This window comes from Prunus mume, linkage group LG5 (assembly GCF_029339155.1).
Source record: "Prunus mume cultivar Tortuosa linkage group LG5, ASM2933915v1, whole genome shotgun sequence".
In the NCBI taxonomy this organism is placed as follows: domain Eukaryota; kingdom Viridiplantae; phylum Streptophyta; class Magnoliopsida; order Rosales; family Rosaceae; genus Prunus; species Prunus mume.
In genome coordinates, this window is record NC_142702.1 from 23,268,751 (window position 1) to 23,295,340 (window position 26,590).

The 26,590-nt window shown below is 37.9% G+C and overlaps 4 protein-coding genes across 9 annotated transcripts; all 4 read left to right on the top strand.

Moving 5' to 3' along the window:
• The first annotated feature begins 246 nt into the window (after positions 1–246).
• On the top strand, positions 247–4,818 carry PRR9 (pseudo-response regulator 9). 6 transcript variants are annotated; one of them, XM_089051490.1, is made up of 10 exons: positions 247–433; positions 514–786; positions 1,028–1,189; positions 1,347–1,477; positions 1,608–1,733; positions 2,150–2,324; positions 2,424–2,823; positions 3,317–3,482; positions 3,717–4,025; positions 4,342–4,818. In XM_089051490.1, the coding sequence occupies exons 2-10, from the start codon at positions 567–569 to the stop codon at positions 4,453–4,455; spliced, it is 1,803 nt and encodes a 600-aa protein (XP_088907616.1). In that variant the 5' UTR covers positions 247–433; positions 514–566; the 3' UTR covers positions 4,456–4,818. The 6 variants fall into 6 exon arrangements, with proteins under 6 accessions (XP_088907616.1, XP_088907615.1, XP_008245648.1 ...); XM_089051489.1 differs by having other exon boundaries at positions 249–433; positions 593–786; XM_008247426.3 differs by having other exon boundaries at positions 251–433; positions 3,317–4,025.
• A 1,069-nt stretch (positions 4,819–5,887) lies between these two features.
• LOC103343787 (Late embryogenesis abundant (LEA) hydroxyproline-rich glycoprotein family) lies at positions 5,888–6,886 on the top strand. The gene has a single exon (XM_008247424.2). The coding sequence runs from the start codon at positions 6,040–6,042 to the stop codon at positions 6,733–6,735; it is 696 nt and encodes a 231-aa protein (XP_008245646.1). The 5' UTR covers positions 5,888–6,039; the 3' UTR covers positions 6,736–6,886.
• A 4,285-nt stretch (positions 6,887–11,171) lies between these two features.
• Positions 11,172–14,833, top strand: ZAT (zinc transporter). The gene is made up of 2 exons (XM_008245989.2): positions 11,172–11,508; positions 13,112–14,833. Exon 2 carries the CDS (start codon positions 13,112–13,114, stop codon positions 14,351–14,353), a length of 1,242 nt encoding a protein of 413 aa, XP_008244211.2. The 5' UTR covers positions 11,172–11,508; the 3' UTR covers positions 14,354–14,833.
• A 4,551-nt stretch (positions 14,834–19,384) lies between these two features.
• LOC103342363 (transcription factor bHLH70) lies at positions 19,385–22,180 on the top strand. Its single transcript, XM_008245988.3, has 4 exons — positions 19,385–19,877; positions 20,286–21,002; positions 21,109–21,564; positions 21,814–22,180. Exons 1-4 carry the CDS (start codon positions 19,845–19,847, stop codon positions 21,898–21,900), a joined length of 1,293 nt encoding a protein of 430 aa, XP_008244210.2. The 5' UTR covers positions 19,385–19,844; the 3' UTR covers positions 21,901–22,180.
• Positions 22,181–26,590: the final 4,410 nt, after the last annotated feature.

Consider the following 26,590-nt stretch of genomic DNA (forward strand, 5'->3'; position numbering starts at 1 on the left):
ACGATTGCCTTGGAAGCGACCACGTGTCGACCTTCACAACCATGAGATCCCAAGTACTTGTGGTGGCGCAAAGCGGACGTGGCAACGCTCCTAAAAAATATCCAGCCCGCGAAGCCCCAGGCTCTCGGACATGTGTCCCGTGTGGACCCCGCACGCCGTAGATGATCAGCACAAGCGAGAATAAACCAAAACCGGTGGCCGAAAACGCTCCACGTCAGCTCTCCACCCAGAAGCCAATGACGACCCTCCTTTTGATCGGGGCATCGAGAGCAAAGCAAAAGATATTTACTCAGGTTTTTCGCGGCTGTGAGCAAAAGCTCCTTCCTCTCACAATATTAATCCTAAGCTTCTCTGGCGAATTTCAAGGAAGATTTTTAGATTTTTTTTTTTTTGGCTACCATCTTCTTCTTCTTCTTGAGCTGAAGAGGATGAGGTAAAGTTTGAATCTTTTTGTTCTCTGCAACTTGGAAGTGTTAAACCCTATTTCACTTTGACTTTTGCTTTCTAGCTTAGCTCTGTGAAATTGTGAGGATTTAGCCGTGTGCCTTTGGTTTTTGGTGGAGTTCATGAAAATGGGTGAATTTGTGGTTAGTGAGGATATGGAGACTGTGAAGAACGAGAAGAACATGGAAGAAGAAGAGAGTGGTGGTGTTGGTAGTGGCTCTGCAGAGGTGGTGAGCTGGGGGAGCTATCTGCCGAAAATGGTGCTCAGGGTTCTTCTGATTGAAGCCGATGATTCGACGCGTCAGATCATCTCTGCGCTTCTTCGAAAATGCAATTACAGAGGTTGATTGCTCTGTTCCCTCTTTCTGTATTTGAATTTCCGTTTTTTGGTTGTGAAAAATGCGATGATTTGACTTAATTTTGATATAAAGTTTCCTTCTTTTTCTCATTTAGTGAATTTTTTTATGACAATCAAGGTGTTGAAATGATATAATTGTGGTTGTTTGTAGTCATTTAAATGTTTGTAGAAAGTGTGGATCTTCACTTTCTGAAAATATACTGTCTGTGTGTTTGGATTAAGCAGTTGTTGCTGTTGGCGATGGATTAAAGGCATGGGAGGTCATAAAGGGGAAACATCATAAGATAGATCTTATATTAACTGAAGCAGAGCTACCGTCAATATCCGGATTTGCGCTCCTTACTTTAATCATGGAGCATGACATGTGCAAGAACATCCCTGTGATAAGTATGTTACTCTTACCTAACAATGTGCTCTTTCTTCCCTATAGTTGTTGGTCTGAACATGAATTATGAAACAGTCCTTTTAATGTCCTCTCTTTCTTACTTATAGTTGTTGGTCCGAAAATGGTATGCGAAGCTAACCTTTTTTTATGACCGTGCAGTGATGTCCTCTCAGGATGCTGTTAGCACGGTTTTGAAATGCATGCTAAAAGGTGCAGCTGACTATCTCATTAAGCCTGTCAGGAGGAATGAGTTGAGGAACCTTTGGCAGCATGTTTGGAGAAGGCAAACTGTATGTTCCATTTTTCCACTTTGCCCTTTTAGTACTTTATTGGATTGCTTATCTTTATTTAATTTCTGCAGTGATTATTACAGTTTAAATTATACATATCTTCTTCTTTCTTTATATTTTATATCAACAGATTGGTGTTCCACAGCATAAAGCTGAAGCCACTTCTGAGAATAATGCAGCAAGTAAACATTCAAATGATTATGCAGTTTCTATGCGAGGAAATAAGGAATGCAGTGAGAAAGGAAGTGAAGCCCAAGTAAGTATATTTAATTAATATAGCAATTTTTCCGTCTCTCATTTGTTCAAGGGCATTAATTCTGTTTGAATCTATAATCTCTTTCATGATACATGTCATGCTTTTAGGTGTACGCATAAATGTTGTATTGCTAATGTATGCCAGTTTCTCATCACAAATTCAGTACATCTCAGATAAGGAAAGTATCAATTGTCAAATGTAGTACATCTCAGATAATATGTCAATAAGTATCAATTGTTTTTTTCCCATGTTAACTTGCCTAATTGAATTAAAAAATAATAACTTTTTAGAAGTATGTATCCAGGATTATGCATATGTGAGGTCAGTTGTTGCTTGAGAAAATTTCCTACTTCGAGAATAGGTTGGTTCCATGGAGTTTCATATACAAACGGCATGTTTGTCTACCTCTTGTGCAGAGTTCTTGTACAACACCTTTCTTGGGAGCTGAGAGTGCATACATGCAAAATATGCAGGATATTTCACAACTAAAGTATGGGAGTGCTTCTAATTTGAGCAATACAGATATGGAAAGGCTTGAAGAGTGTGCTAGGCTAGCGAAGGAATCTGTTATGCATGAGAGTGAATCAAAAGGTACGCCATATCTTCTTGCTTCCTCTCTATTTTTGTTTGTAGTTTTTTCTTCTTTCAGTAATTTTTTAGCATGGGGTATCTGACAAGCATTGGTTGCAGAGAAGTCGGGTACATTTGGATCAGATGATGCACCTTTGAATGGTCATACCTCAACTGCTATAAGACTGAGAGAGGACCATGCTTCTGCTATAAAAATGGTTGAAGGTGAAGGTATCCTACCAGAAAGTTACAAAGGAAATGCTAACATCTCTAGTGAAACTCACAGCTGCTCTTATGAACTGGATGAACCATCCAGTGGAGCTATTGACTTCATTGGCACCTTTGACAATCCACCCAAGTGCACTGTTGGACACCCTAAGAGTAGAGAGGATGGTACAAAGCACATGGGATGTGCTCCCCAATTGGAACTTTCTTTGAGAAGTGGTTTGGGTAGTTCAAAAAAGCAAGTGAGTGACGAAAGGCCTTTGCTGAACCATTCTGATGCTTCTGCCTTTTCATGGTGAGTACTTTTGTTCCCTGTCCGTTGTTAAACTTGAGAGATGATGATAGAAAAATAAAGCATGCGTTTGTGGTTTTTTCTTTTGGCTCCCTGTTTATTTCTCTGAAATGCAGTTATCAATTTGGTAAATGAGGATATATATTTATATATATGATAGTGATTTTGATGTGAGAAATCATATATCAGTAATAGTGACTATTACAGTGGTAATGCTGTTGGGTAGCAGTAAAGCTAATGATAGAGATTTCGGAGATTTCAGAGAGTTGCAATAATGACATAAATTAATTGACCTCTCATTTACAATGAAAGGATGATCAATTAAATAGTAATAAAACAAGTACCCTACTGTATTTGTTGCTTGCAATAATATAGAATCCTATGACCCTCCCTAAGAAAGAAAACAAAATTTGAATAACTTGTAACTTGTTCAAATTTTAAACGCAAACTAGTGGTTATATCACTGATTTTTCTGATCAAATTAATGTGCATGCAGGTATAATAATAGCAAGACACTGCAATCCCTTTTCCCAACATTTCCCAGTACTAAATCAGAGGTTGCAAGTAAATCCCATGATAGCCAAGAAATGTCTACCTTGGTATCCCGTCAAACTGCCCAAGCTGATATATCTTTGCCAGGTCCTCAACTTGGGATGATTGGGGTAAGGTCTGATAATATTTGTGCTGGATACGATCATTCTTTCCCATCCTTGTTTGTTAGACAATCAGATTTAACCCCAACATGGAGTACCAAATCAGTTTGCCATGGAGCACAGTCCTCCTTCCCTGTGAATACTTCAAATCATTCAAATCCTGAAATTCACCACTCAGAACAAGATTGTCACCTGTCCGATAAAACTACCTATAAATCTATTGACCAAACCATGCATGAACAGAACAAACTGGAGCGCATGGAGGAATCTAGACCTGGCTCTCCTGCTACTGGGCCGAGTGCTTGTAGTAGTTTGGGCAATGCTGTTGGCAATAATATTGGTAGCGGCACATATGGAAGCAATTGTACTAGCAATGATGGAGATGCCTTAGCTGTGGCTAGTGAGATTACCGCGGCTTCTGAGAGCTTGAATGGCAGTGGTCGCTATGTTCATGAGGGACTTGGAGGAGCTGATTCTCTTCGTTCCAGCCAAAGGGAAGCAGCTCTGACTAAGTTCCGACTGAAGCGGAAGGATCGATGCTTTGAGAAGAAGGTATTATCGTCATCTTTAAATTTTGCCATCATTCTTGACGCTTGTTGGCATTTGAGGCTGTACACAACCCATGTTTATGGGAAAGTCTGGTTTAGCTGCATTGCAATTATTCTTTTTCTACATTAGGCTTCTTACTACTACTAGTAGTACCAAGTACCAACTTGGGTACTTCCATTTTACATTTTAGATTGAATAACGGCTCCGATAAACCTAGATTTGGAAACCTCCAATTTTTGAGCTGCTAATAAACCACACACAATAACTCATATCATCATAAGATGTTTTCATTCCCTTAACATCTCATGTTTATATGCAGGTCCGATACCAAAGCCGGAAACTACTGGCAGAGCAGCGGCCCCGGGTGAAAGGTCAGTTTGTGCATCGGGCGCAGACTGATTCTCCAACTGCAGATGCTGCTGTTGAGTTATAACACTGAGTTCTGGCGCCTTCCACTGAACATGGGTTAGTTTAAAGCGAAGAATCTTTGGTTTGTGTGGTGCAGGATTCCTTCTATATTCTTGAAGCTTTTGTAAAGAAGCACAGAATGATGCAGTGAATGCTGAAGACTACAATTTGCAGGTTTCTTTGGCATAATTGCCATTGGGTTTTTGTTTTAGTTTGGGATTAGAAAAGAGGTAGTGCTGTAATTAAGTATCGGTTTTATCTCTACATAGTATGCTTTGTAATGCGTGCACCTCATATAAGTGATTGTAGTTAGAGAGGTTTAATGCTATAATATATATATTTTTTGGTCGAATGGTGTAATAATTTGCATCAAAATGTTGTTTTGCCAGTTGGATATTTTCTCTACCTCTCTTGCTTTCTCTGCTTTGCACTCCACATTTGTGGGAAAGATTATGAGTCTTGTACCCATGCCTTTCCCAGAAAAAATAATGAGAGAAAAAGGAGCTTTTACGGCTGTATAGCACTAACCGCTACACCAATTAAGTTAAGGAAAAAGCTTGGTTTACCACCAACCAATGTTGTTTTGATACCCAGTCAAAGCAGGAGCTCAATCTTAAGTTAATTGAGACAAATGCATGAAAGGTCAACATTTACTTTTGATCTGATCATGGGGGCCCATGTGACGTGTCTGCAATATGTAACACGCGGGATGACGAGGCAAGACCCAACAAAAGGCAAGCATGTGGTGATGGCAAAACAGAGCCACCTACTGTCTCCATGCAGATACATACAACTTCCTGGACTTATCCTTATGTTGGCAAAGTGCAGTACGTACGTAAGCTAAAGCTAAGGCTTCCTCTCTAGAGAGATACAGAAGCTTTCCCCATCTCAAGTTATATACATGAAAAACAAAAATATATTAAGTGGAGATAATTAAAATGGCTAAGTTGCTCGCTTACTCTTCTTGTTGAATTTGCTTAGCTTATTTTTGTTCTAGTTTAGAAACAAAGGAAACAAAAAGGGAATAAAATTGTAAAAAGGACCGTCCCAAGCAGTAGTGGGTCGGCCTTTTGAAATCTCCAACTTTCACTTGAAGTTGGTTTCTTTGAAAAGCTTTTGGGAGCTTGGGCTAATACTTAACCACAAAGCAACTTAGCTATTGCCATTACCAGTCAAGAAAAGGGAGAAAAAGAAATTAAAGTTGGTTAGAGCTGATGTGCTCTCTATTCTGCATCCGAATTTAAATATCTCTTCTCGTAATTTAAATAAATAGAGAAATATAATGTGTTCCATAAAACCACTAAAATGTTGATTTAAAAATTAACTAGTTAACCTATTTTTTGTTGACCACATTAACGGATTTAAGTTCAAAAGAAAAACATAAACTATGTGGTAAAACATGGGGATTATCCGAAGGAATAATATAAAGGGCACAAGAAGTAGTAACAAAGCACCCATGGTTTCAAATCGAATTAGAAAAAGACTGAGAATAGTTCTCTAGAAAGCAAAACCCAACTCTCTCCCTTTCTTTTTCCATCACCTTTTCTGTTCCAATTGTCACACAGATTCTTCCTCCTTCAACTTTTTCTCTCCAGCACTTGCCACATCCATGACAAAGGAGCACTCTCCAGATAAAACCCATCACCACCTCCCTAAAATGACCGAAGAAGAAGATCATAAAAAAAATCCCACCACAAAAAAACGATACATGGCTTCCTCACCAATTTACCCCAGCGGCCCCTACAGATCCATCTGCACCTGCCTCTCCATCTTCCTCCTCCTCGCCGGAGTCACCGCCCTCACCCTCTGGCTCGTCTACCGCCCCCACAAACCCCAGTTCACCGTCGTCGGTGCCGCCGTCTATGACCTCAACGCCACTTCCCCTCCCCTCATCTCCACCACCATGCAGTTCACCCTCGTCACCCACAACCCCAACCGCCGCGTGTCCATCTACTACGACCGCCTCTACGCCTTCGTGTCGTACAAGAACCAGGCGATCACACCACAGGTGGCCCTGCCGTCGCTGGTGCACGAGCATCGGAGCACGGTGGCGGTGTCGCCGGTCCTGGGCGGCAGGGCGGTGCCGGTATCGTTGGAGGTTGTGAACGGGCTGACGATGGACGAGGCGTACGGCGTGGTGGGGCTGAGGGTGGTGGTGATGGGGAGGCTGCGGTGGAAGGCCGGTGCGATAAGGACTGCGCATTATGGGGTTTATGTCAAGTGTGATGTTTTGGTTGGGTTGAAGAGAGGGTTTGTGGGTCAAGTTCCTTTGCTTGGAAATCCTTCATGTCAAGTTGATATATGATAACTTGTTTAATTTTCATGTCACTTGAATATGTTTCTTTTCTTTTTATTGTACTTATGATCATCCCAAGTTTTTTTGTTCTTCATTTCCCTTTGAATCTGTAAGAGTAATTAATCAATTTGAGCTCTACATATCTTCAATTTTGCTTTCATTTTGGTTTGAGTGTTCACTATTGGCATTGCCACATGGCATGGGTGTGTGCTCCATGCAGTTGATTAGGTAACATTTGTCTTTACTCTCTAAAAATACTTTTTTCTTTAAATATTTAATATTCATGGTGGAGCATTTTTTTAATTCATATAACAACAACAACATTCAAGGTGGAGCAATATATAAATCCTACTTTTAGTTCTATTATTTTTTGTGTTTAGATGACGCATTTAAGGATACTGCTTGCCTTCTTTTTTCGAAAGGAGATTTCCTGCAAATCACGTATATATCTGCAAAAATAATTCAACTAGAGGTATTGTAGTTTCTTGGAGTGAAAGGAGGACCATGACATGGGGCATGTATAATAAAGTGAGGTCCATCTATGACAATGGAGGTATGGCAATGGCATGGCTTGGTTCACATATTATAACATGAATGGGCATATTTTTGCAATTATCTGCATCTGCATGTATGTACTCTGGTTGAGTTGAATGGGCATCGAATCGAAATCTCCAAATTCCCTATTCCATGCATCTATCGATGCTTTGACTATTTATTTATTCTCGGTGTCTAGTAGTAGTGCATGCAGCATGCAGCAGAGCTTAAGGGCATCAGATTCACATCTTAATTAAAGTAGCTAGCTACTCAATTAATCAATCTTGAACCTAAACCAATCAACGAGAACTTAACATGGGATTACTTTTCAACTTGGAAGGAGAAAAAGAAAAAAAGAAAAAGCACAAAAGAAAGAAAAAGATATATGTGAACTTAATCAACTTGCTTGGATAAATGATTCTCGTTTAATTTGCATGAGTCATTCTATATTGAGCTTCTTATCTAAGACCCTTAGATCTCTTAACTGCTGGATTAAACTAACCAATTTGATCTAACGATTAAGAGATAGGTATCATCTAAAGACCTTAAATAAGACTCTCACTATAAAATTCTACCCCTAATACAGTAGTCTCGACCGGTTTACAATCAAATGCTGAGCTGCTTCCAATTTCACAAGTCTGCAGACAAAATTCAAGTGGCAAATCTGGGCCTTGCTGAAAAACTACAACAAGTATTTATAGGCCCTTTTGATCAGCAAATGGGCTTAGCCTACACACATGACGCCCTATCACGTGACTCATCATGACCCATCCACGATCCACCTATCTATGGACCACATGCGCTCTCTGTGATCCATTCCATGCAAATTGCAGTGCATGCAGCAGAGCAGATCAGTCTGCTTTCTTCAAGACTTTGTTCTTTTGCTTCAAAAAGATGACAACTTTTGTGTACGTGCTGGTAATGAAACCCATCTGAAATTTACTATTTCCCTCTCCATATTTTATCGGTTGAAGCTTACCCATAACTTCAACACTCACAATTTCACAACACACGAAGAGATTAATAATATCCAACTTCCAAGATCAAAATTGAAACCTTTTCTTCTCTCCTCTTTTCTTGTCAGATCTTTTGGTCTAATTTATACCAAGAAAACTAAAAATATACCAGCAATTCAGAACTCTTTTATTGGTTGTATAACCTATAAATGTTTAGAATAAAACCCAAAAACAGAGATGCAACCTGGGTTGCATGTTTTACTAATTTGGTTTCATTAAAATTGTTGGTTTGACGTGATTTTCGTTTAAGAAATTGTGGGAGGGATCCAAGTGTTTTTGGGTTGTATTGTAGTCTTGTTTGATAGGTCTTTCTGTCGCAAGAATTCTATAATGAGGGCTTTATATGTGGTCCTTAGAGCATCTTCACTGGGGGGTTGTGTGTATGTTAAATATACTCCATTTGTGATCGGAATCACCTATAATGGAGAGGTGTAAATGATAAATTTATATCACAACCATGAGATGCAAATTTAGATGCATATGTACTTTTTTTTTTACATCTCTTGCAGGTGGGGCCTACATTAGAAAAAGTGAAAAATGGTGGACAAAAGTGAGCAAAATCAATTATACATTTTTATATTTATATTTTCCCTATTGAAGCAAAAACCATATTTACAACCTCAAGAGGTGTAAAGGGGATGTAAAAGTGGCTTTACACCCCCAAAAATACATCCCTCCACTATGGATGCTCTTAGGTGAGATCTTATTTTTTAATCGTTGGATCAAATTGATTAGTCATTGAATCAAATTAACTAGCCTAATCTAACGATTAAGAGATAGGACATCATCTAAAGGTTATAGACAAAGCCCTAATTATAAAATAGGCTTATTTGTTGAAATGCTTCCTGTGGTTTCCAAATCTTCTTAGTTTGCCCCCTGACATTTTAAATAACTTAATCTCCCTCCTAAACTTCCATTCCGTGGCCAAGATTGCCTCATTCCATTAGTTTTTAGATTAAAAACCATTAAACTGCTGATGTGGCATGGTTATGTTGTTAATTTTAACTATTAAAAATTAAAAAAATCAAATTGAATATAAAATAAATAAATAAAGATTGAAATTATTCAAAAGTCAAATATGTAAAATTATAAATAAATAAAAAACAAAAAAGAAAGTCTTGAGCTGTGAGATCTAGTCACCCCATCTTGAAATTACGACTGTTGATCTTAAGCTTCAAGTAGTGTTTGATGAGCTCTTCATCCGTCAGCCTAAATCGAAACCTTAGAGGTTTAATCCATTGATAAATAGCCAACTCTGATTGGTGATCTTCTTCGTCCATCACTTTGTGTGTAATCTAGTCCAACAGTGAGTGTAATATGTTGGTTTTGTGTGAGAGATATGTTGAGCAAAATAGGGGATGAGATTTAAGGAGATTGGGAGAGAGCTGAAGGGGATAGAATTGGTGGATTTGAGGAAGAGTTTGATGGGTTTTGATTAATTATAATGTTTGCGGTTGTTGTTGTTTGGTCAATGTTGTTGGTGTTTGAGGTTGCAAGAGTTTTGGGGATGAAGATGGGCCACATTCAACCATGTTTCAAAATTCGTTTGCTTTTCTTTGAATAATTGGGTTGATGATGGGTTTCGTTGTTCTTGATGACAAAGACGCTAATTCATTTTGGAAATTTATTTTCTTGGTTTTTGATACTGGAAACCAAAAGTTTTAGAAAATGAGAGAGAGGGGTTGAAGAAGAAAGAGAGCTTTAGAGAGAGACAGAGGGGGAGAGGGAGAGGAGACGACTGGGTTTGTGTGGGAGGGATGGGAGGTGTGGCCGGCTGCTGATGTGGTTAGGTGTACAGTGGGGTGGTGGTGTGATGGAGTTGAATAAGATGATGCAGAACTTTGGGGTTGTGTTCATTCCTTTTTTGTTTTTTTTTTTTAAATTTGTATGTTATTTTATTATTTTACATATTTGATTTTGAATAATTTCAAGTAATTTTTTAATATTTCAATTTTTAATAGTTAAAATTATTAAAATACCTATGCCACGTCAGCAAATTTAACTATTTTTATCTAAAAACTAATAGAATAGGCAACCTTAGTCATAGAATGGAAGTTTATGGGGAAAAATGAGTCATTTAAAATGTCAGGGGGCAAATTGAGAAGATTTGAAAACCACATGGGTATTTCAACAAATAAGCCTATAAAATAACTCTATTACGTCGTTGTAGTGCTCTTGTGTTGGGTTGGGTGCTCTGTTTTGGGGCCCATAAACTTTGTCATTATGAGCTTTTGAATAGAATCTCAAGTCCGCCCAAAAATCTTTGTCGTTTTGACGTTTGGAAGATAGAATCTCTATCTTATCCACCCAGGTAACCTGAATTTGACAATGCAATACAAGACCGTAATTATACACGTGATTAACAAAATTACAAAAAACTAAAGGAGGACAAAAAAATAACCAACATTCTGGTTTTTGGATGCCCAAACTGACCAACAAATATTCGAATTGGCTACCAAAATCAGAAACACAGAAAGGACTAATTAAATATAAAAAATTTATGTACAACTTTCTTTTATTAATCAAGAAGAAAGATTCGAACTTAAAACCTCTTTCAATATTAAAAAGAAAAATACTTGATTATCTGGATGTTACTCTTTTCAAAACGTCATTCCATTGTAATCTATAGACACCCTCTAGAGGAAGTAAAGAAATGGTCAAAATGGCAGTGACATTTAAAAACAGCCACTCATGATGAGACGCAGATTGCTAAATCATAACCAGCAAGCATCATTAATTAAGGTGCTACAATCCAACAAAGCCTACTTAATGACTCTGTATTCTAATGTGAATTTCATCAGAATATAGAAACAAACTGTAGAGTAGAATATTGTTATTGTGAATCGGTTTGTCTATGTTAAATTAATCTGTCTGTTGCCTGCGACGTTAACAGACTCGACAAAGCCACGACCTTGAGACCCGTGTGAGCTCCACCACCGACTCCAAATACAGCGTTGACTGAAACTTGATCTGAGTTTTTGACCTTTCAGTCGGTTGTTATACAAATACTTGTAGTTGCATTTGGAAGATCTGGTGGAGGTTAAAAGGGTAGTTTCCACGGATGCAGTTGAAATTGTTGACGCTGCAGAGCTCCATTTGAAGCTAGTCCTAAATATATATAGTACTCTCAAGGCCACAAGGTTTTGATGCAGAAGCTGCTGCTGGTGCCCATCTCAGTCTTTTTTCGTACGCCGCAGCAACTGCCACTGCCGAAAGTAGCTAAGACTAAAAGGTAAGATTCTGAGTCCTTAAAACCTCTTACTTTCTGTTAATATCCTGATCATCAACTTCCTCTGTATTTCATCTTTTTTATGGATGTTCTTTCTCATTCTTGTGAACTCATAAAGCTTGTGTTTTTTAATTTTTTTCATGAGAGAGAGAGAGAGAGAGCTGTGGCTGAGATGGTTTGATCGTCTTATAGGCTTTACACCAAAGCTATATAGTTTATTGGGTTTCTTTTAGATTGTGATTTGCATATTTACTTTGGTGTTGATCATATATTTGATTGGGGTCTGCTTGCACAATTGTAAAAGGCCTTTGAGATAAATGTTTTGGCATATCAACATTTCTGCTTGCAGTGTACCTGCAGTGACAATTTTGTCATTTTGATCAATAAATCTGGTCTGATCATATAGCTTGTTATTTTTTTGTTGGTTCTGATTTGACGCTGAGTTCCTCCTGACAACCCTAACACACTCGAAGATACTATTTTCAAACCTGCTCCTATGTTTGTTGGTTTGGCTAAATTGCCTTCTTGTAGTAGTTTCATGGATCCCGAGTTTTTGAGTCCATATCCCATGATGAAAATGCAACTGTACCTCCTAATTTGGGTGCAATTGAGCTTCACTAGTTTTTTTGAATCATGTCAGGGTTGTAGCTGGTAGTTTGGGTACACTTGAGCTTCAATAGTTTTTCGAATTACGTTAGGGATGTGAGAAATTGGGAGTTGGAGGAGAGAATCATTCTTTTTTTCTTTCTAATTTCTATTTCCATATTTTGAATAGAAATATGGAGGATGAGATAGTTTTGGAAGCTACTAATTAGAAACTTCGTAAGCTTCATTCTCATAAAAGTAATTTGGCAAGCCTTGCTCCCTCCTAAGGTTACTAAGGACAGTGGATAGGCATATAAAATAGCAGTTTTTCTTTGAGAAAGCCAATACTTTAATTTCACCCAGTAAGTCTTAACATCCTTATTGTGTGTTTGGAAAAGTAGGGATATTGAGAAAGATTAAAGTTTCGGAGTTAATGGGGTTCTAGAAGTCTGTCTCAGTAAAGACTGTTTTGTATTCTATGGGATGAGTCATTTAAAAGGAATTGCCAGGGTTGATTGTTAAGTCTACAAATTGTAGTGGCTGCAGGCATTTCAAGTGCAGCCAGAAAAATGATTACCAGAATTCCTTCCCTTGATTAGCATCTTTTCTTCTTCATTTTTACTGGTTTTTTCAATAGCTTGAGTTGTTTGTTTTAGCATGTCTTCATTGCACTTCTGTTTTCAAAGAGATATGAGGTTGCAGGAAATTGTAGTTATTTTCAATAGAGTTAACAATACACTTGTATGCTCTGTTCTCCTTATAGTGCTCTGGCCTTATCAAGCTCATAAAGCTACTCTAAGTTAGTCAAAATGTTCTTCTGTATTGTGTTACAAATGAACATTTCCTTCTTAAGCGTATGCTTGTATAAATGATGCATATTTTTTGTTAGCTAAGATGACAGCAAGATAATGTAATCTTATTGCGGTTTTTGATTGTCCAATTTCAAAACCTTTTGTCTTGCTACTTTCTGTACTTACAGTATTAAGCATTCTTTTAATGGGTTCTTTTTGTGAATTTTCAGATGGAAGCACAAAATGCTTATCATGCACAGGTTATTGAGATCCATCGAGATGGTCATGATGGTGAAACGAGTGTTGGTGGGAGTAAGATTTGTGGGGAAGCACCATGTGGACTCTCGGATGCTAGATCCATCTCTAAAGATGCCAAAGAGCGATCAGCCTCCATGCGCAAGCTCTTAATTGCAGTGGTACTTTGTGTTCTGTTCATGGGTGTTGAGATTGCTGGTGGCATTGAAGCCAATAGTTTAGCAATATTGACAGATGCAGCACATTTGCTCTCGGATGTTGCAGCCTTTGCCATATCCTTGTTCTCTATGTGGGCTGCTGGTTGGGAAGCCACTCCCCGTCAGTCCTACGGGTTTTTTAGGATTGAAATTCTTGGTGCCCTGGTTTCCATCCAGATGATATGGTTACTTGCTGGGATATTGGTGTATGAAGCCATAGTTAGAATGATTCATCCGACATCTGAGGTGAATGGCTTTCTAATGTTTCTTGTTGCTGCATTTGGTCTAGTGGTTAATATAGCTATGGCCATTCTGTTGGGCCATGATCATGGGCATGGGCATGGGCACGGACATGATGGACATGATGGACATGATCACGGTCACAGTCATGGAATGACAATTTCTACTCATGATCATCATGCTCATGATCATGAGGAACACTCACATGAACATGAGCATCTTCACACTCATCAAGATCAAGAAAATCATCATGCTGATGAAGATCATGGACACCATCATGCTGATGAAGCTCATGCTGAGCCACTGTTGGATAAGCCAAAAGATGGACTTGGGCAGAAGAAGCACAGGAACATAAATCTACAGGGAGCTTATCTCCATGTGCTTGGGGACTCTGTTCAAAGTATCGGGGTAATGATTGGAGGGGCAATCATATGGTACAAGCCTGAGTGGAAGATAGTCGATTTGATTTGCACTCTAATCTTTTCGGTCATTGTTTTGGGGACAACGATCAATATGATGCGGAACATACTTGATGTGCTGATGGAGAGCACGCCGAGAGAGATTGATGCGACAAAACTTGAAGAGGGGTTGCTGGAGCTGGATGACGTGGTGGCTATCCATGAGCTGCATATATGGGCTATCACAGTGGGGAAAGTCCTGCTGGCTTGCCATGTGAAAATCAGACCAGAAGCAAATGCAGACATGGTGCTGGACGATGTTATAGATTATATCAGAAGGGAGCATAACATCAGCCATGTGACCATACAAATTGAGCGTTAAGAGGGATGTTTGGACAAGATGCTCATAGAGGAAAGGTCTTTAAATTGGTTATATGGCTGCATATTCTCTTCTTAAAAGGGGTTTAGAGTTTTAGCATCAAGATTGTATTTAGGCAGGACAGTGGTCACACTGCTCACATGTTTCTTCTTTTCTTTAGAAAGTTGCATGTTTGGTGCTCCTAACTACTTGATATTTGGGATTCAAGCAATAGAGTGATTGGTTTTATGAGCATTTCCTGGAGCCTTACTGTCACAAGCTTACAAGGGGGTAATGGTTCTCTTTCAGTTAGCTGATATATTGAAGAAGTAAATAATGCACAATAATAGTACGGTGCACAACAGTTGGATTGGTTTGTAACAGTTTGTGTAGCTTTGTAATGTCTGTCCTACAATCTGAGTGGCCGATTTTTCTACGGCACACATACAAACTAAGTATGAAGGGCAACAAATGACCAATCAGATGGTGTATTATACCTTTAAAGTGGCGTTACATTACTCAATTGGCCAAATGTACCATTCAATAGACCAAATGTACCACTCAATGCGCCATGAGGACTCAACTCAATCGATGTAATATTTCCTGCCAATATTGTCAAAATCAATGAAAATTGGATTGGATTGGATTGGATTGGACTGAAGATGCATGTGTGACGAGTGTCGGCCGCCACGTCGAAGCTAAGAGTCTATGCTGGACACTGGGTATGCATTTAGCCTGGTGTTCTTTAGCCTAATCAACAGGTACCTGCCTGCATTTGGCGTGACAGGATTTTGTCATCTTGACTTGAGCTAGAAGCTGCCTGTACAACTTTACTTGTCCTTGAGATAGCTTTGCTACTGTTATGAACCATTATGTAATTTGTCAATTTTGAGGAGGTATCATTAAGTATATTAAGTTACTAGACTATCAACTTCAACCAAACATTTATGTCATGGTCTAACTACAAAATGATTATGATTATGTATCAAACAGTCTGTCAAGAGAACATTCGTCACGAATTGAAATACATAGCCAGATATCTCTTGTTAATCAATATATACATATGAAAGCAGGCACAGTAGATTGATTTGGCAGTATGTGTAATTGCAAGGCCGAAAGGGGCCAAAGCCTGCCGATGCGAAGCTTGACCTTGTAAGTTGCAAGTCATAGGAGATAAGGTTTTCAACTTCCAAGTATTGGGGTTTCAGGAGACTCTACAATCCACAACCAGTTTCTCAACTGATAGCAGGATAATGCTAAAATTTATTTGCTGTTATAATATTTGAATGCTGCTACTTCTCAATAAATTTTTTATTTTATTTTTTATGTTTGTTTGCTTAGGAATGCCAAGCTTGAAGAAGACAAAGGAATTTTAAATTCTGCCATATATCTTAGGACTTGAAGCATATGCTTCTGGTTGTGTGGCTACAGATCTGCAATATAAACTAATGTGAGGAGAATAGAGGCAGTGTGGCTTGGATAAGATAGACTTTATCTTATGAATTAAATTGAATTTGTCATTCTCTGCATATGCACTCATCAATATCCTCCATGCCTAAAATTGTTTGTAGTGACAAATGAGGCCAGACAATATTTCAAAAAGATCCTAGATCATGACACTGGGATTCCAAGTATCTAGCTTAATTATCGATTTGAAGTAGCGTAATCTTCCACTCATATTCCTAATATTTTAGCATAATCTTCCATACACGTATTCCTACGATAACATCCTATGAGGTTTGTTCAGATACTAATTGTCACGATTTTGAGTATGTATGTATTATATACCCGAAAAGTTCTCTTGCCACTTATGAATTGCAAAAAATGGAGTTCCGAGTCAGCTGTTGGCATAATCTTCCACACTCATATTCCTAATATCTTAGCATAATCATATTCCTACAGTAAGTTAAGATTGTATGAGGTTAATTAGTTCTGATACTACGTGTCACGACTTTTAGTATGTGCGTACTATATATCCGAAAAGTTGTCGTGGCGCTTATGAAAGCTTTAAGTGAGCTGTTAGTTTACATCCGTGATCTATACTTTACCCAATAATAAGAAAGAAAAGCCAGGAGAAGAAAATAAATCACCTCAGAGGACAGAGTACATATGCTTAGCGAACAGGTGACAGTGTGAGTGGTCTGAAAGCAACCCTAGAAAGAAAAAAGAAACATGATAAGAGGTTGCCTTTCAATTCATATATATCGATGTTAGGATCTTGAGCAAATGGCAGAGAAGGGTACTAGAGCTGTAGTGTGCCTTGAGAACTAGGAAATGTTACAGAAACTTGAAAACAACCATTCGCATACGTATACATGTGAATGCATGATTTAATTTGGGTTATTTTTGGTTTGTATTGTATGAAGACAAAAATGGGAACATATTTAGAAAATCTTAGGCCTGAGCTATGACAGGTATCTCAATCACTATGTACCACAAGCTAGACGAAATAATATGTCTGATATGGAGCCGGGCCCAGGGCAAATGTAAAAAATTAGGCCTCTATATATATAATTCTTTTTTTTCATTTACGTGCTAGAGTAACTCTCATTTTTCGATTGAGATTTAACTTATTCAAATTTATTGAAAATTTAACATTCAAGACAAATAAATTTTATAAAATCAAACTTCAATATATAAAAATCTAAAATAAGAGGCTACACTTGATATACATTCAAATATAATGCATAAACAAGATAAATACTTGTAACAATTCAATCTTTTTTTCTTTTTTTTTTTCTTTTTTTACTTCCAGATTGTTGTTTTTTCAGGAATCATTGCTACTTGAAATTATAAACAGTACAAGGAAATCCAATGAAATTTTAATACTTTCAAATAATAAACAAAGAACAATATAACTTGGAATTTGAGAAATCTCTCTTCACAATAACAAACTTAAAACTTCCAAATTTGCAATCAATTATAGCTTAAAAGTGTTGAAACACCCCATGTTACTTTTTAAAAAATATTAAAATAATATATAATAAATATACTATACCTCTTTATAAAATAAATAAAAATTTGTACCTCCTAGACAGTGGGCCCAGGGCAGTTGCACTGACCACCCTTGTCCAAGATCGACAGCACTGTATAGAGCTTTCTATTGAAACAAAAGCCATATGGGTTGGCTTCGGCCAACCTTGTGGGAAGCCTAGTGGTGCAACCGTCTTAGATTTTGTAACTTATGAAAATTATATCATATTTTAGTGCAAAAGATATTATACTTTAATCTAATCTAAATTATGAGGAGGGGGATTAACTTTAGGTGCAGAGTGGAGATACTATTATTATTTTTTCTTAAATAAAGATAATTTTGAGTTTTCTTAAAAGGTATCTTTTTTTTTTAATGAAGGAGAGGCTACCCCCACATCTAGGGCTAGGACAAACCCTAGGCCTTTACTAAGAAGGAGTTACTCAAAGGCTTCTACGTCTTGCAGCCACCTGTATGGATTTACAGAGGAATTTTATAGATTACCCATCAAACACGGAACTGTTGGCAAGGAGACTCGAATACTGATGGAGCACACACGATACAGGAACCTTATCAACTGAACCAACTCGTGTTGACAAAAAGCATCATTTTGAGTTATTTGAAAATTGACCCATATGGTCTTTTGGTTTATATATATAGACAGAGACATCTTTTTCCTAATGTTCAAATTTCCCTTCTTTATTAAGGAAAAACATTAGAAACACAAAGCAACCTTCTTTTTTATAAACAAAAGCAACAAGTTAGAAAAACAAAGCACATAAAGTTTCCTTTAAAACCTCAAATAATTCCCTTTTCTTTTTCTTCATATGAATATAGAGAGGGTTCATTTTAATTAGGTAGCCAATCTGCCATCATGGACATTTAATCTTATTTAGATCTATGTGTGTGATGCTGTGACAATGCTGTAGCATTAAAATTGACTTCAAATTTGATTAAAAAGGAGGAAATGCAACGGGAAATATATGATTTGAGTCTAGGATTCGGTCCCATCAGTACTTACTTAGAGACAAAATCTGTGTCCCGACATATTTATTGCGAAACATGCTCACAGAGTCACAGCTAGTGGCTCTAGGCCCAGCCAAAAAAAAAAAAAAAAAAAACACAATCATAGGTATTTAAGCCCTAAACCAGTTTTACACAACTTCAAAAACAATTCAATTTGGACTATGACAGTGACGTAGTTGAGACAGAACTAAAATAGTGGTTGAGATGGGAACACGAGGGCTCAATTCATGTATTAGTGGCAGAGGAGCCAAAAACTTGTTCGTCGAACACATTATCTCTTCGCTTGAAAGAAAAATTCCACTAATTAGGTTCAAATTGCAAATTTACTAAATGGAAGAGCAAATAAAAAAGTTATTGGGGCTTAAATAACCGTATTGCTTATTATCGCCTTGCTAATGTGCATTAACTTTATTTCGGTCCTTTCATATTCAAAATATGTTTAGTTTTCCAAGTTATTTAAGGAAAAACAAACTTAGTTTTTGTATTAAGTATGCATGTAAAGGGTAATTTCTTTGACAAAGTCATTCAATTTCTTGAATTTGATACAATTAAAATAAAATAAGAAATTCCAGAAAACACCAACGTATTTTTTAAGAATTTCAACCCAAATGCAACTCGGGAGGAATTTGCGGAGGGTACAGGTAAAGCAGTAAATAAGTGATGAAGTATGGGTAAAATTGAGATTGGGTTGGGCGTTGAGTTGGGTTGGGCTGAAGGGCTGGCTGGACATGTGTGAAAATGGGAAATGACCCATCGTTAGACAAGTGACTCAATCCATCGAACGACTTTCCAAAGCTTTTCTCTTTCTTTCTTCCCTGTGCAGTGAGAGTGTGTGTGAGAGAGAGAGAGAGAGAGAGAGAGAGTCCCCACAACTGTCTGTCCTCGCAGCTGGACAAAACTGCCACCGCCAATAATGCTTGGGACCTTGTAAACCAGACAACCATAGCCTTCTCAACTCTCTCTCTCTCTCTCTCTCTCTCTCTCCTGCTAACTCTCACCAACTCTCTCTCAGTTTCATGTATATCTAAGCATTACTATTAGCATATCCTCTCAAAATCAGTTTGAGAGTTTTCCACCCTTCATTTCTTACCACACCCGTCCTTAGTACATTTCCATTTTCTTCGCCCCACCTTTGTTTTAACCCATCTTCACTTCTCTCTCTTTCTCTCTCTCTCTGAGGCCCATTTCAACCTCTTGTGTCAAGTACTCTCTACCTCTTTCTGATCTCCTCAATTTGTTAGCTCTTCAATGCTCGCACAGAGCATTAAATATTGTTCTATTTAGAAGCATCATTACACCCATCACAAAACAAAGGAATATATTTATTTTATGGCGTTGGATTCATGGTGTCTCATTCTGCTTCTTATTGCTGGGGCTTCTTACATTTATTGCAATTGTTCTGTTAGCATCACAATGGAATGTTGGTAACTTGGTATAGCCAATATATCTAGAGAGAGAGAGAGAGAGAGAGAACAATTTAAGGCACAGTTCACCCAACAACTGCTCAGCTCAGCTGCAATGGAGAGGCTTCAAGGACCCATTGATCCCTGTGTATGTTATGTTATTTTTGTTCAATTTGTTTGTACTGCCCTTTCTTTTTCTCTTTCCTCTTTCTAGAATCCCTTCCCTAGCCTCAAGAAATGCACTGCATTTACTTCTCAAAATGCTTGCATTCAATGCAATGTGTGTTGTTTTTCTGGAAATAATAACACCGTGCTACACTGTTTTCCTCTTTCACATTCCATTCTCATTCCATTTTTGTTCTACCTTTCCTTTGTTGAAAGTTGAAACTGAACCCCCCACTAAACCCATGTCAATTTTGTTTTTATTTTTCTCTTGCTTTCTTTAATAGAAAAAGGTTAGGTGTGAAGCCCAGTAAAGTTCTTCCCTTTTCCGAACTTTCTTTCTTTCTTTATTCACATTTTTTATAATTATTTTTGGGTTTATGGTTTGTTGCAGTTTTTTGGTGAGCATTTGGATTTTCAGTGCTTAGGACAAGGATTAAGCACCACAGAAAGCTTGAGATTTGAGGAAGAAGAAGCAGCACATCTCTCAATACCAAGCTTGGAAGACAAAATGCCATTCCTTCAGATGTTACAAACTGTAAACTCCCCCCCACCTTACTTTCCCTTGAAAGAGCCAAGCTTTCAGGCACTCTTGAGACTACAGCACCTAAAGAATCCATGGGAGTTAGGCAAAGCCTACATGCCTGAAATGGAGACCCAACTTCAGACAGCACTAGAGATTGAGAGCTGTGTGACCCATGACATGGTTGAATTGCATTCACCTGTTAAATCAGAAGCCAAGGACCTTCATAATCACCCACATTCAGTTTCTGCTGGTAATCTGGAGGCTGTTAGTTCAGAGTGCATCCAAGACCAGGAACAGCCCAACTCAGCTGAAATTAACTGTCGTAGGAAAGGCAATAACTCATCAGGATCTCCTCCACCTACCTGGGCTCAAGCACAAAATGAACCTGAGCAGACCCAGTACCCCAAATCCCCTCCAGTCACCAGAGAAAGAAGAAAGCGCAAGAGAACAAGGCCAACCAAGAACAAAGAAGAAGTAGAGAGCCAGCGCATGACTCACATTGCTGTTGAACGCAACCGCAGGCGCCAAATGAATGACCATCTCAATGTTCTCAGGTCCCTCATGCCCACTTCCTACATTCAAAGGGTAAGCATATATATGAATTTTTAATCTTTAGCTTCTTACAATTTCATGAGTTAGCTTGAAGAAGCCATGAAATGTTCTTTATTGAAATAAGCTTTGTTTTTCAAAGGGTGACCAAGCATCTATTGTGGGGGGTGCAATAGACTTTGTGAAGGAATTGGAGCAGCTGCTTCAATCCCTTGAAGCCCAAAAGAGAATGAGAAGAGCTGATCAAGGGAGCAATGGTGACAACTCTTTTAGCTCATCATCATCATCCTCCTCTGCCAGTATGGCAATGCCATCCAATGGAATGTTCATGTCTCTGTCCCAATGCAGAATTGGGTCTCATGAGGAAGGCACCACCACCACCCCCCTTGAGGATGAAGTAACAGCACAGAACAAGTCTGAGGCTGCAGACATAGATGTCACAGTGATCCAAACCCATGTGAACTTAAAAATCCAGTGCCAAAGAAGAGCTGGGCAGTTGATGAAAGCCATTCTTGCATTGGAAGATCTTAGGCTCGCAGTTTTGCACCTCAACATTACTTCTTCACAAGATACTGTTCTTTACTCTTTCAATCTCAAGGTATTATTTATCTTTTACAATTTTTTTTTCATTCTGTCTTATCTGTTTGTTTTTTCCTAGTCAAACATTCTGACTTGGATCTCAAGCTACCCTAGCTAGCAGGCTAGCATATATGATATAACATCACAGCACCCCAGTAAAGCTTCTTTTTAATTTGTTATTTTATTGCTCTTGTTTTGAGGAGAGGTGTGAATGGATGTAATATAATATTAACACAGTTTGGAATTTAAATTTGGTGTGTTACTGCAGATAGAGGAAGGATGCAAGTTAGGATCAGCAGATGAGATTGCTAGAGCTGTACATCAAATATTCAGCTTCATCAACGGCTGCAGCTGATTGGTTTAATGAGTCAAGGCAGTGCTCCAGAAAGCAGCTAACCCTATTTCATTTCTTAGAGAGAGTAGGGATAGGAAAGGAAAAAGAAAGTGACCACATGAAATGAAAAATGTAAGGTGGTCTTTCACTCTTTTAGGATATTGGGATGGAGATGGGGAAGCAGAGGGAACCTCCACTTTAAAAATTGTTTCCATCTCCTAGGATGTAAATTTGTGTGTTTTAGTTTTACCCGCTGAGGTTGTAGCGACAATGCTGCAGATGATGTCTATTTCTTCCTCTCTCTTTTTTTGTTTTTTGTTTTATAATGGGGGCCCACCATGCTTGCTGGAGAGTTGAGGGCTCATTTTGAATATCTGATATTCTCATCATCATTACAGCTTTGCAAAGGATGCTTCTCTTTCTATATTTGACTTTTGGGGCAATCCATATGGACTATGAGTCCGTAAGGTGCTTCATCATTGCATATGGCTTTATGCATGTCCTTAAGCCAACACTCTTACCTGCCTCTTGGGTTTCTGAAGTCTGTACATTTTTCTTCAGCTTCCATGGATGACATGATAATCTTTCAAATTTCAAGCTTGAATCATGAAACACCCTTCTAATTGCCAAATTATATAGTTTTGGGAAGGGAGGTACAATTAGTCAAAGGCTCCAAGCCCAGCCAGCTCAGTTATTTTCCTCTTTTTTTACTGTTCTGGGACCTAAACCTAAGGGCTTGTGCTAGTTAAATTGCCCTAGAGAAATGACATGAGAAAGAGAGAGGTAGGCTACAGAAACTTGAAATGTGAACCCAAGTTGGCAGTATATGCAGCTGAATTTGGCTCACTCCCATGTGCCCTCTGGAAGCTTGTGAAAAGAACTTGTTACAGTTATTGCCAAATAAGTTCATGCTCACTGTTATTGCTAAAGATAAATATATTGTGGCCAGAAAGAAGTGGTACCACACCCACATGTATTGCACCTGCTGCTCTTGCTGGTGGAATATTTAACATTACTTCCCCATACTTCAAATTCATTTTTGCCACCCAATAATTCCATTTTCTTAAAAGGATAGCTACAAGTTTATTGGACTTATACAATGTTCAAGATCATTTCATCAAATTGCTCTCCATTTCTAAGTTTCTAAGGTCGTAGCTTTCACAGTAGCTTCACCTACCAAATAAAAGGCATGTCCAGGAAGGCTGTCAATGTCCTATATATATATGCTTTAAGATTTTAAGCTACAAATATTTTGTGCATATTTTTGTAGCTTTCCCTTTGTGTTTACACATTGTATATAATTCATGACATGATGAATTGAAGTTTAAGGGAGACATGGGCAGAAGATTTTGTGTGAGGACATAGGTTTGAAATGGGATGGAGGAAAGGCAAAGTCAAAATGGTGGTGAGGTTAAAGAGAGAAAAAAAAATAGAAATCCCACTAAAAAGTTGCCTGAAAATTGTCATATATATGGATGATGAAGACTGGAGAGGGCAAAGGCAAGTGTGCAAAGCTGCACCACATATCCCAATGTGAAAAGCCAAAGTCTTAGTCATTTTTGCCTCTGCATTTCATATTCCTTTCCCACAGCCTTTCTTCAAGCTCAGTCTCAATCTACATCATTTGGTTTTTGGTTTTTACCTCCCTCCATGTTTCCCTTTCTTTTTCTCACTTTTTGTTTGAAGTCAATCTTTAATCATTTCCTTAAACTCTGTGGACATTTAGCCTAAGTGTCATGATTAACCAATTCAGATTCCAAGTAATTAACTTCATTAACAATAATAATATGCGATTAAAAGGCAAAACGAAAAAAAAAAGAAAGAAGAGAAGAGAGAGAGAGAGAGAGAGAGAAGGCACCCAAAATTAAGAAATAGAGAAACTTTGCCAAGGCCCTAGGGCAACTCTATCTTCAATAACAAATGGAACCCAAAAAGGAACATTTGTCTGAAATTATCAAAGTAAGTGTTTGTTTTATTTGGAAAAACGAGCCTCTAATTCTATAATCTAATTCTACAAATCTCACATTTCCAGAGATTGTCCTTGGATTAGATTAATAAAGCATATTTAGCTTAATTTAATCACTTCTCCTTCTTTGAAATGGCAGAGGAAAATTGAGAGTCTCAATGTGGTTGGTCTTACCAAAGCAAACGCCGTCAGCTGGTTTAGTTAGGGTTCTGCATACTTGCATGCCAAGGGTTTTGAGATTCCATCATTTTGGTTAACAGTTCCTTTGTTTTTTCTCCTTTTGGTTCTTTTCCAACATTAGACCAGCTTTAAATTTACCTGGCAGGTGACATGTCTGTGTGACTACGTTCACCATGGTTTGATGGGACAATGCATTTCAATTTCCTTTTTATTCATTTTTTCCCACCTCTAAGAGCATTTCTAGCTGGAGAGACAACCACGGGCAAGAGGCCCCCTAGGCCCCCAATCCCGTCAATCCAGTTTCTAGCGCGGTCAAGGCTTGCCAAGGCAAGCGTTGGGCTCCACCAGCCACTAGGCTGGGTGGAGTAAGACCCAATGTAAGACTTGCCTGGACAAGATTAAATAACTAAAAAAAACTAAAAAAAACTAAAAAAAAAACTAAAAATTTTATAATTTTTTGAAAATAAATACCTAACTATATTCTTTACTTTCCACGCTAAAATTCTATACAAATTTCTCTCATCATATCTTATGTGAATAGTGTTTGCCTTTGGATTGCCATGTCAATGAGTGGAAAACCAACAAAAAAAATTGATAACACAAGCACTAATCATGTGAATGGTAACATTCCTTGTCTCCCTTTGCCTTTTGCCGTGACAAATGAATGGAAATGCTATAAGAAATTGCAAATGATATTAGTTCAAATTTTCAAGTGTTTTGGGTTTTAAGACTCTCGAACTTTTGATCTCTTCCAACAAAATAGAGAAAAATACTACTAAAACATTGTTATTAATTGATGATTTAGAGACACATTCAAAACAATGATCCATTCAAATTAACAATTCAGTGTGTTTTATAATCTCAAGATTGTAAGGCAAAATACCATTTCTCCTGTTATTAAAGAGGCTTCAATCTTCTCTGTTCTTATCCAAAGACAAAACCTTCCACAAAAATCTTCCAAGTTCCAAAGAAGAAAAATGGGGTTGTGATTCAGATGCTGCAAATGTTTGTACACACTCTACTTCTACTACAGCCAGAGTCTTCACACTTCAAATTCCAAAGAGAACCTCTCTGTCCTCTCTAATGACTGCAGGCTCAGGCTCTGAAAACTGTCCATCATGAAATGCAAAAAAAGTTGGCCCTAATCCCAAATTAAAAACACCCCACAACAAATCTAAATTTTTTATTTTCTCCTAATTAACACCAAGCCAAAACCACCTCACTTCCTCTGTTCGTGTTGAGTCTGAACTTGGGTAACTGGGTTTTGTCCATATAAAGCTGACATGCACTTTTATTTGTTAACATTATCAATAATATAATTGTATCTTATATATATAATCAATTATATATATCTTTTGCTTGGTGGGTTTGGTGGGTTGAGAAGGTTGGGGTCAGAGATTTATCAGAGGACAAGAGATTCCTCATTGTATGGCATCCAAATCTCAAGAGAGTGCCAGAAATCTCCTTGGAGATTCTGTAAAAAGACCCACATTTTTTTTTCTGTTGGCCCACCACCTCCAAATTTCAAGATCTACCTTTTTAAGCTTTCATTTTAACCTAGAGATCATAGGCATAGCATAGCACCCCCATCACCACCGTACAATCAATCAGATCATAGAAAATCAGAAAATCAGAATCCCCAAACCCAAATTTTCATCATACCAGCCATGCTTTGACCTATGGTCGCCCCTCATTTTCCTTACTCTTTTGAAGTCAACACAAGAAGAAGAAGAAGGGATCAATCAATCAAAATTTTCAAAGGGGTCAAAGTAAATTTCAAAGTAAAACTTCTTTGATGAGGTGAGGGGCTTGTCCAGTCAATCAGTCTTTGACAGCCTGCGCATGTGTGCCTGCTTCTGCGTACTTTTTTAATGCAACGTTTTTCTTTTCTTTCTTCTCTCTATGTTACATGATTATTGCACGGTTGCACGAAAGAAGTTGGGAAGAGGCTGTGAGTCTGTGACGATCGATCGGCAGCAGAAAGGCCTATAATCTATTGTTTTCTTTTTGTTTGTTGTTACATAGCTTTCGGCTTCCGAGTTGTCCCCAAGTGGCTTTTCGGCCACACCATGAAACAAGGCCTTTTTCTTCATGTTCTTCAAGGACATCTTCTTTTTTAGCTTTCTATATCTCCCTTTATTTTTCTAGTACATGTTTAGGGTTAGTGTGATATTGTATCAACGTATTGTATGTGGTGAAGTAGGAGCTTTTTTCTTTATCAATAATTCTATTTAATTGTTGGTCTAGTCGCTTTCGATTGTAAAATATAATGCGAAATCAATACATAATGTACATAAACTATGATTTAAAAAAAAATATTATTCGTGAAATAATGGATAGTGAATCAAGAATATACACATTACACATAGTGATATGCAATCAATAATTGAAGAAACAATATATAGGATAGACACATAATTATATGCAAATTTACGATAGAATCATATATGGGATTTGGGTTGTGGGCTCCTACGTGTATAAAGGTGAAAAGTGTGAAATGCCACTTTGAGGCATTTTACCAAACAGGTGGTGGGACGAATGCATGAAAGCTCAAATTATATTGAA